The sequence below is a fragment of the Mustela erminea genome, chromosome 2 (assembly GCF_009829155.1).
Source record: "Mustela erminea isolate mMusErm1 chromosome 2, mMusErm1.Pri, whole genome shotgun sequence".
NCBI lineage: Eukaryota > Metazoa > Chordata > Mammalia > Carnivora > Mustelidae > Mustela > Mustela erminea.
In genome coordinates this window covers 42,542,851-42,553,422 of record NC_045615.1, presented here as the reverse complement: position 1 = coordinate 42,553,422, position 10,572 = coordinate 42,542,851, and the positions used below count along the sequence as shown (strand labels likewise).

At 43.1% G+C, this 10,572-nt stretch overlaps 1 protein-coding gene across 5 annotated transcripts; it reads left to right on the top strand.

Annotated features, from left to right (window-relative positions):
- Nucleotides 1-73: 73 nt before the first annotated feature.
- TLR2 (toll like receptor 2) lies at nucleotides 74-10,136 on the top strand. 5 transcript variants are annotated; one of them, XM_032332758.1, is made up of 3 exons: nucleotides 951-1,073; nucleotides 7,592-8,173; nucleotides 9,068-10,136. In XM_032332758.1, the coding sequence occupies exons 1-3, from the start codon at nucleotides 1,042-1,044 to the stop codon at nucleotides 9,963-9,965; spliced, it is 1,512 nt and encodes a 503-aa protein (XP_032188649.1). In that variant the 5' UTR covers nucleotides 951-1,041; the 3' UTR covers nucleotides 9,966-10,136. The 5 variants fall into 5 exon arrangements, with proteins under 5 accessions (XP_032188645.1, XP_032188648.1, XP_032188646.1 ...); XM_032332754.1 differs by lacking the exon at nucleotides 951-1,073 and adding an exon at nucleotides 74-156 and having other exon boundaries at nucleotides 7,592-10,136; XM_032332757.1 differs by lacking the exon at nucleotides 951-1,073 and adding an exon at nucleotides 427-508 and having other exon boundaries at nucleotides 7,592-10,136.
- The last annotated feature ends 436 nt before the right edge of the window (nucleotides 10,137-10,572 follow it).

The window sequence follows — 10,572 nt, the reverse complement described above, 5'->3', positions numbered from 1 at the left end:
GCGGCGGCGCGCGTAGCGGACGGGCGTCCCCGCACCCCGCGAGGAGGGACCGCAGGCCCGCGCACTTTTACTTTCGCTGCCCTCCTCGAACCGGGCGCGTCGCGTCGTCCCGCAGCAGAGTAGGCGCGGCCCGACAGCGGCTCGGTCAGCTCCCAGGTACGCCGGGCCTTTCCCGTCACCGCCCTTCAAAGCTGCCCCCGCAGCAGTCCGCAGGGGTGCGCTGGGCGCCGACGCGGTGGCGGGGGATCCCCGCTAAGCCATCGTCTGAGCGCGGAGCCGGAGGCTGGCGGGCGGGCGGGGGTGGGGGAAGAGCCCCCGGACACCAGGACCCGACGCTCTCGCGGCCCGGGTCTGCGCGCCTCGCTTCTCCACGGACAGGGGCGACGACGGTCTGGTAGAGCTTTCAGGTGGCGCGAGCGTCCCTCTGGGGGTGTGTCTGCGCTCCCCGGTTACTGCAGGGACCGAACCCCGCAAGTGGGAGACCCATCGCCGCGAAAAGTGGGGAAGGGTCAGTACTGCAGATCCGCGCGGGACTCTCGCACCCTAACCCCGAGCCCGGCCTCTGCGCTGGGGTGAGCTTCACTGCCCCTGCGTGTGCCTCCGTCCTTAAAATATCTGATGAGAAAGTAACTTAGAGCTTTTAAGCTTGGGTGAGTTCTTGAAATAAGAATGCCCGGAAGTTCCCCCTTCTAACTTCAACTTCTGTAAACGAGAACTTGTGTTTAGAACTTAGATACAAGCCAGGATAGAGTTTTTTACTGCTTTCTGGGGGGCGGGAGTTGATGGGCTGATTAGGTGTAAACAGCTCAGCCGGCTGAGATGATGCTACTCTTACTGAAGGTCTTGTCTGCTCTTGTTATTAACTCAGATCTTTACCCAAAAGCAACTGGTGGATAGGGTGGCCTCACTTGAAAGCAGAGATCAAAAAAGGAAATGGCAAACATCCTATTTGAAAATGGCTTATTCACCGGTATTTTAAGTTTCTTCCTGTTCTAAGCAGAGAACATTTGCATCTTTAAACTTTTATAATGCACTCATTTTATGAAAATTGCCAGAAGTTTACAGCATGTTTTGTAAGTTTCTAAGCTATCAGTTAAATTTTTTTGGATTGTTTTCGTTAAGAATTTGGCTTCGTTGATTAAATACCTTATTTTGATTTTCCTGATTGAGCATGATTTATGGTTAAACGGCATTGTGGGGGTGACCTTCTTATCAAGATCTCCTAACAAATATAAGTTGTGTTTACTCCTTTTTAATAAGAAGCTTGCTTTTCCAGATGCCTGGGTGGCCCAGTGGGTTGAGGCCTCTGCCTTTGGCTGGGGTCATGATTCCAGGGTCCTGGGATGGAGCCCCACATAGGGCTCTCTGCTCAGCAGGGAGCCTGCTTCCCTCTCTATCTCTCTCTCTGCCTGCCTCTCTGCCTGCTTGTGATCTCTTTCTGTCAAATAAATAAATAAAATCTTTAAAAAAAAAAAAAACTTGCTTTTCAAAATTATGTTTTCCCCCAGAATAGCATTTAAAATTTATATTATTTTTCTTCGTACCAAAAAGCCAGGCCTGAGTCTTTGAACGCTGTCTTCTTTATCAATTACTAAATTTTAAAAAATGCAATCGTTACTTCTTGCTGCTTACTCTTACGAAATTTATTTATTTATTATTTATTATTATTATTATTTATTTTGTAAATTGTGGAAGAACATATCTCTCGGGGTACTTCTTTCAAAGATGGACTATGGATAAAAACTATTTTTTTTTGCTTTTGAATGTCTGAAAATGTCTATCTCACCTTTGCTCTTGAATGATAATTTAAATGGGTCTCGACGTCTAGATTGGCAGGTGTGTCTTCCCTGCCCTTTGAGGATTTCATTACATTGTTTTCAGGCTAGATCAGGAATTTTTATTCTTTTTTGCTGAGGATTCAATATGTATTTATAATTTGGCAACTTATTTTTTTTCCAGTTTGAAAAAAATGTTTAGCTATTCTGTCTTTTAATATTTGGATCTACAGCAGCGTACATGGCAGGCTTGGAGTTCTGATTTCTTACAGAAGATTTCTAGTAGGCTGGGTTTCAGCTAGGACCAGAGGGCAGAGACTTTTTAGATCCCTTTTCAGATAAAGGGTAGCCTTTTCCCTGCCTGTGGTTTTATGGAGAGTACACTTTCCGTTCCCAACGCTGCATTGGGCTCTCCATTCCTTCTCCACTCCGGCTTCGGCTTTGTGCAACCATTACAGCAGTAGCCTTGATGTGGGTTATCTGGTCATGGTTCGCTGGAGACCATGGGACTTCAGGTTCCTCTCAGTTCTGGATCCGCAGATGTGCACAGCCTAAGTTGCCGGTCCTGCCAGGCTTACCTGTCAGACTGGTATCTTTCCCTGGGTCTTGGGCCAGTAACGCTTCGCCACTCTGTCAATATTATGAATTCTTTAAGCAGATGATTTTATACTTTGTACAGACCCACAACCCTCATTAGATAGGCTCCCACTCTTGCTCACTATAGCCACTGCTTTTCCCTTTCTCAATGTCTTACTCCGTGGAGCTCTCAGCCCCATGCTGTAATGTTGAGGGGAAATGGGAGGAGAGAGATGTGACTGTCATCTTCAGTGCCAGGTTGTGAGTGGTCCTGTTGGCATCACTGGTAGTTGTTATTTGTTGAAAAGTCACCATGCCATAAGTACCACATAATATTTGTATGAAACGCCCAAGATCCCTGCTGTTATGAATTTTATAGTTGAAAGACAGAAGGCTAGGAAACATTTTAAAAATAGATGTATTTGACCTTTAAGTCTCAGCTGAAAACTAGCATAAATTCTTAAAATTGGTGCTATTTATTATAAAATGGAATTGATCAAGTGAATTTTGGTTGTCCAGTACAGTTCATACTAAGATGATTTTTTTCAATAACTGATTCAGCAGAAAGACAATGGGATAACTATAGTACCAAATAGTAATCTCATCTCATCTTACCCCTGTCAGTTTTAGGAGTAGGGACAATACTGGATCTATAGTCTTTATGGGTTAGTTTCTGTTGCCTGCTTTTCTGCTCTTCTCTACTCATTATCTTTACTTCCTATAGTACCTGGTTGTCTTTTATGGTGTACTGGACATACACTTTGAAAAACTGTTTGTAGGAAGAAATTTGAGGCCCAGATAATATTAGTCTCTTCTAGAGAAAATTTCCCTTAACTTCTGCAGGTAGCTGTGAGCACTAGCATTCCAGAAATTCTCTTCATCCATTTTCAGAGACAGAGACTGTCTGAACCACCCGGATAGATCAGAGCTGTGCTATGGTCTGCCTAAGGGCTTAGTTTCCCCTGGTTTAGCTTTACCTTTCCATCCACGATTGCCCCCGACCTTAACCTTAAATGTTCCATCCCTTAAGGCTGTCAGAGTGTCGCGCAGCCTATCAGATGAGGCTTATTGTGTTCAAGGTGATAAAGGATGAGGTTGAAAATTTTGGCAGAGAACTGGAAACTGTAAAAAATGACATAGCGGATGGGGAAAAGAACCAAAGAGAAGTTAAATAGATGAAGATGGCAATAACTACAAAATTTAAAAGCCATGGATGGATCCACCAATAGATTAAACACAGCTGGAGAGAGAATAAATTAGAAAGTACATCAGAAGAGAGTATCGAGACTGAAACTTGAAGAGACAAACTATGGAAAGAACAGAAGAGAAGGGGCCTGGAAAATAGAGCTAAACTAGTGCTTACATGAAAACGTCTGACCATAAATGAATATATTAGAAATGAAGAATGGCTGAAGATTAGTGAGCAAGCATGTACCTTAAGAGATTAGAATACGAACAGTAAAATAAATCTAGAGGAAGCGGAAGGAAGGAAATAGTAATATAAGAATAGAAATTAGTGAAAGAGAAAAGAAATAGAGGATCTCTGAAATGAGAAGCTGGTTTTTGAAATGCTAGTAAAAAATGATAAACTGCTGACCATCAAGACAATAAAAAAAAAACAGGCACAAAGAACTCCATCTAAGGGATAAGACAGGACATTAGAATAGTCAGAGGATGTTCTGAGTAACTGTGTCAATAAATTTGAAAATTTAAAAGAAAATGATAGATCCCTTGAAAAACACAATTTGCCAAAAGCTGACAGATAAGAAAAAGAACATCTGAATAGTTCCATAGCTGTTAAGTATATGTAATGTATTTTACAAAAACAAGATAAATGTACAGATACTAACAACAAAAACTGCAGGCTCAAAAGGCAGCATTGGTGAATTCTACTCAAGGAAAGGAAGGGAAATGTATACGGCAATTTTACTCTGAATATAGATGGAAAATTCTAGAGAAAATATTAGTGAATAAAAATATCCAGTAAAATATAAAAAGTATAATATATCCAGACTAACTTGGGTTTATTCTAAAAAGACAACATTGTCTCAGCACTAAATAAATCAAAGTAAATCACCAGTATTCTTAGAGTGAAGGTGGAAATCCATGTAATCATCTCAATGGGTACAGGAAGATAAAAAAGTATTTGATAAAATTCAACATTCAGTAATCAAGAAAACAAAATAAAGGTATTCAGATTGGAAGAAAGAAAAAAGAACCCATTACATCTGGGTGATATGATTACACAATCCTTAGTCAGGCTCCCGACTCAGCAGGGAATCTGCTTCTCCCTTTGCCCCTCTCCTGCCAGCCCTCCTTGCCCTTTCTCTCAAATAAAGAAAAAATAATAAAGAGAATATCTTCATGATACCATAACAAAGGCTTTTTAAATAGGCCACAAAAATGACTACTAAGAAACAAAATAGAAAACACAAGAAAGTCTGTTCATCGAAAGAACTCATGTAGAAAGTGACACGGAAAGGGGTAGAGTGGGAGAAGATAGAGTCATACCTTGTTTCGTTGCCGGGGGGTGAGTTCTGGATTTTTTTACAGATTTAAGTTATGTAACAACCCTGTACTGAACAAGTCTGTTGCTGTCATGTTTCCAACAGCACTTGCTCACTTTGAGTGTCTGTGTCACCTTTCGGTAATTCTGGCAATATTTCAAACTTTTCCACGCTTATTATGATGAACCATGATCAGTGATGATGACTCACTGAAAGCTCGGTTGATGGTTAGCCTTGGATGATGGTTATTTTTGTTTTATTTTTATTTTTTTAAGATTTTATTTATTTACTTGACAGAGACACAGTGAGAGAGAGAGAGAGCACAAGCAGGGGGAGTTAAGTAGACTTCTGGCTGAGGAAGTAGACTTCTGGCTGAGCAGGGGGCCCAACATGGGACATGTCGACATGGGATCCCAGGACCCTGGGATCATGACCTGAGCTGAAGGCAGACACTTAACTGCCCGAGCCACCCAGGTGCCCCAATAAATCATTTTTAAATGAAGGTCTGTACTATTTTTTAAAGACATTGCACATTTAACAGACTACTGTGTAGTGTAAACTTAGCTTGTGAGTGCACTGGGAATCAAAATTCATTTGACTCCCTGTATTGGGATAGTTGTTTTATTGTTGTGGAACTGGAGCTGTAATATCTCTAAGGAATGCCTGTATCTGTAACACATGCATCTTCTATTCTGAGAGTATATATCTTTATATATGTGTATAAATTATTAAATTAAGTATTAAGTATATATAATTTAATATTTATTATAATTATTAAAATAATGACAATCCAGTAGAAAACAGTAGGTCAAACACTGAAACTGTGCACATTGCAGATGAAGATGTTCAGACTCCTTAGTAGTCCAGGAAATAGATTCAGATTACAGTGAGATGACACTACCTCCTACCAGAATTGCTGAAATGAAAAAGATTGGCCGTGCACAGTGGTGGCAAGATCTAGAGCAGCTGGGCTCTCATACAGTGCTGATGGGAATGCCAACGGTGGCTTATCCATACTATGAAACACTGCCACCCATTGGGAAAGAATCAGAAATGTCAGGGGCACCTGGGTGGCTCAGTTGGTTAAGCATCTGCCTTTGGCTCAGATCATGGTCCCTGGGTCCTGGGATCGAGCCCCACATCAGGCTCCTTTCTCAGCGGGGAGTCTGCTTCTCTCTCTCCCTCTGGCTGCTTCTCCCTCTCCTTGTGCGTGTGCGCTCACGTGCGTGCGCTCTCTCTCTCTCTCTGTCAAATAAATAAATGATTTTAAAAAGGAAAACCTATTTAAAAAAAAAAAAAGAATAGAAGTGCCTCTCTGTGTGGAAGTAGGAAGATGTCAAGCTACATTGTTAGGTGAGAAGTGGAAGTCCAAAATAACTCTGCATAGTGTGGCCCCATTTATCTAGAAGAGACAGGAGGTGATGCCAAGCAATTGCATTAGGGTGGCCATAAAAAATCTGGCAGCAACAGCTATTAAATTTCCAAACCAATTTATGTATTAACATTATGTATGTTTTAAGTCTCTCTGCCTATAAATTATATAGCCTGTGTTTTGATAATCTCTCATTCTGTGGAGGTGGGAAATTAGTTTTACCTATAAAAAGTGTCCTTGGGGTTAAATTTTTAAAAATGTCTTGTGCAGTTTATGTAGTGAGCAAATACGGACAGAGGAGTGCAGGCACAAGGAATGAGAGGGCTGAGTCAAGCCAAAGAGGGATACACGGCCCAGGAGGAGGACAGAAAGAGGGTGCTGGATTTATGGGTGTAGGGAATCTCCTGGTGGTGGAGAGTGTGCGGACCACTTTACTCCCCCCACATTCATCCCAACAGCCCATCCAGACCGAGCACTGCTTCTGCACTTCTCTGCAGGAAGAGAACGTTCTGATGGTCTCCTTGTCCATCAGCCCAGCAGCCACCTGGCTGTGGTTGGCGTTCCCAGCATGCCTCCTCCCTGCCAGTAGTAAGAGCCAGACAAGCTTGAGGAGCACGGGACCGTTGTCTTATGGTGAAAACCTGCTACCACTGGAGCTGTGTTCAGTGAAGAGTTGTCCAGTGAGAGCTGTGGCTGGGCTCTGTGAGATCTCTAACTCATAGGGGACATCGAGGCAGGGAGGAGGCATGCTTACATACAAGAAGGTTTGAAGTGCAGGAGTAGGTGATTGTAAATCCATATGGTTAGGCCTAGCTCATTTCTTTCCTTCTTTCTTAAACATTTATTTACTTACTTTAAAGAGTGAGAACGTGAGCATGAGCAGGGGGGAGTGGGGGAGAGGGAGAGCAGCTCAGCAGGGAGTCTGATGCAGGGCTTGATGTCAAGACCCTGAGATCATGACCTGAGCTGAAGCCAAGAGTTGGACACTTAACTGAGCCACCCAAGCCTAACTCATTTCTTCACCTGCTGGCTTATTCGTTCCTCCATTCATTCATTTACTCATTCTTTTGGCTCATGCTTAGTGAGTCGTGCTCTGTACTCCAGATGGTATTGGGCTTTTAGGTCATGGCATAGGGGCAGAAATCTTGGTCGGTATTGCTGGATGTGTCAGGGAACTCATTTGTCATCCTCATTCATACATTCCATTCGCCTCTGTTTTCCTGGTAGAGTGTGTGTGTGTGTGTGTGTGTGTGTGTGTGTGTGTGTGTGTGTATGTTATGTCTTACAAAACATTTCTCAGGAACAGGAGTCGTGATGAACTGTCAAACACAACTGCTCATTTGAACCTCTTTTATTTGTAGGTTGGACCCCTGGACGATGTCACGTGTTTTGTGGACAGTATGGGTGTTGGGGGCTGTAACCAAACTCTCCAAGGAAGAGGGCCCTGATCAGGCATCTTCTCCATCCTGTGACCCCATGGGTGTCTGTGATGGCCGCTTCAGATCTTTAAAGTCCATCCCGTCAGGGCTCACGGCTGCTGTGAGAAGCCTTGACCTCTCCAACAATGAGATTACCTACATCCGCAACAGGGACCTGCGGGGCTGCGTGAACCTCAAGGCTCTGAATCTGGCATCTAATGGAATTAATGCCATAGAGAAAGATTCTTTTATTTCCCTGCGGAGTCTCGAACATTTGGACTTATCCTATAATCTCTTATCAAACTTATCATCCTCCTGGTTCAGGCCCCTTTCTTCCCTAAAGTTCTTAAATTTACTGGGAAATCTTTACAAATCCCTTGGGGAAACGCCTCTTTTTTCTCAACTTACAAATTTGCAAATTCTGAAAGTAGGGAGTATTGACAGCTTCACCGAACTTCAGGAAAAGGATTTTGCTGGGCTCACTTTTCTTGAGGAACTCGAGATTGATGCTTCAAATCTCCAGAGGTATGAGCCAGAGAGTTTGAAATCCATTCAGAACATCACCCACTTGGTTCTTCGTATGAAGCAGCCTGTTTTCTTGCTGGAGATTTTTGTAGATCTTTCAAGGTCCTTGAAACATTTAGAACTGAGAGATACTCACTTGAACACTTTCCAGTTTTCGAAAGCATCCATCAGGGAAACAAATACATTGATTAAAAAGTGGACGTTTAGAAACGTGAAAGTCACTGATGGAAGTTTTAGCGAACTTGTGAAACTGCTGAATTGTGTCTCTGGAGTGTTAGAAGTCGAGTTTGAGGGCTGTACCCTCGATGGGCTTGGTGATTTTGACATATCCGATATGGACAAAATTAAAAATATAGGTGGGATAGAGACCTTAATAGTACGGAGGTTGGCTATTCCATATTTTTACTCATTTTATGATATGAGTAGTATCTATTCACTTACAGCAAACGTGAAAAGGGTCACAGTAGAAAGCAGTAAGGTTTTTCTGGTTCCTTGCTTACTTTCACAACATTTAAAGTCACTAGAATATTTGGATCTCAGTGACAATTTAATGGTTGAGGAATCCTTGGGAAACTCAGCCTGTGAGCAGGCCTGGCCCCTCCTGCAAACCCTAATTTTAAGGCAAAATCGTTTGAAATCATTAGAAAAAACCGGAGAAACTTTGCTTACTCTGAAAAACCTGACTAAGCTTGACATTAGTAAGAATAATTATGTTTCTATGCCTGAAACTTGTCAGTGGCCAGACAAGTTGAAATACTTGAACTTATCCAACACGAGAATATACAGTGTCACCCGCTGCATCCCCTGGATGCTGGAAATTTTAGATATTAGCAATAACAACCTCGATTCCTTTTCCCTGATTTTGCCACAACTCAAAGAACTTTATATTTCCAGAAATAAGTTGAAGACCCTACCAGATGCCTCCTTCTTACCCATGTTACACGTCTTGAGAATCAGCAGAAATACAATAAGTACTTTCACTAAGGAGCAACTTGATTCTTTTAGCACATTGGAGGCTTTGGAAGCTGGCAGTAACAATTTCCTTTGCTCCTGTGAATTCTTGTCTTTCACTCGGGAGCAGCAGTCGCTGGCCCAGATCCTGACCGACTGGCCAGACAACTACCTGTGTGACTCTCCATTCTCCGTGCGCGGCCAGCGGGTTAAGGACACGCGGCTCCCGGCCTCTGAATGCCACCAGGTGGCTCTGGTGTCTGCCGTGTGCTCAGTCCTCTTCCTGCTGATACTGCTCACGGGGTTCCTGTGCCACCACTTCCATGGGCTGTGGTACCTGAAAATGATGTGGGCCTGGCTCCAGGCCAAGAGGAAGCCCAGGAAAGCGCCCCCCAGGGACGTGTGCTATGATGCCTTCGTGTCCTACAGTGAGCACGATTCCTACTGGGTGGAGAACATGATGGTCCAGGAGTTGGAGCACTTCGACCCTCCCTTCAGGCTGTGCCTTCACAAGCGGGACTTTATCCCCGGCAAATGGATCATTGACAATATCATTGACTCCATCGAGAAGAGCCACAAGACCATCTTTGTGCTCTCAGAGAACTTTGTGAAGAGCGAGTGGTGTAAGTATGAGCTGGACTTCTCCCACTTTCGACTTTTTGATGAGAACAACGATGCTGCCATTCTGATTCTTCTGGAGCCCATTGAGAAGAAGGCCATCCCCCAGCGTTTCTGTAAGCTGCGGAAGATAATGAACACTAAGACCTACTTGGAGTGGCCCACAGATGAAACTCAGCAGGAAGGGTTTTGGTTAAATTTGAGAACAGCACTAAAGTCCTAGATTCCTTCATTAAAGGCCAGTCTGGGTCTGCTGGTGGTCTTTGTATATCACTAGTGGAAGCTTATTCTGACACGGTTGTATGGAAACTGTTTGCATACTTGCTTATTAAAACCAGTAAAACTGTTGATATTTTGTTTTTGTTTTATAAAAACTACCAGAGTAAAAATAAAAGGTTCTTGGTTTTTTCTTTATCCTGTGAGATAATCATGATCTAGTCCATTACTGACATCAAGATTATCTGTAGCTTAGTTCCTTAGGAAATAGCACAAATGAACAGATCTCATAGGAATATGTTGGTCAGTTTTCTGCAGAGATACTCATTTGTGTCTGCAGATGGCATTCTCTGCCCCACTTGACTGTCTCCTCTGACTACTCTTGAGAACAACAGGGCAAAATGTTGGGGAACTCAGCCAAACTTGTCGCTATTCCTAGAAAAAAAGTGCCTTGAAAATTTTTCAGGATGCAGAATACCTACATGGTGATGTCACGTGACCTGGGTCTGCCTTTCTGGGTGTTGGATGGGTTTCTTCAGTCACAGTTACTTGAGAGAGACCCTAGAACACCATATACAGTAAATTGTATCATTCCATGGAAATGACACTGGTGA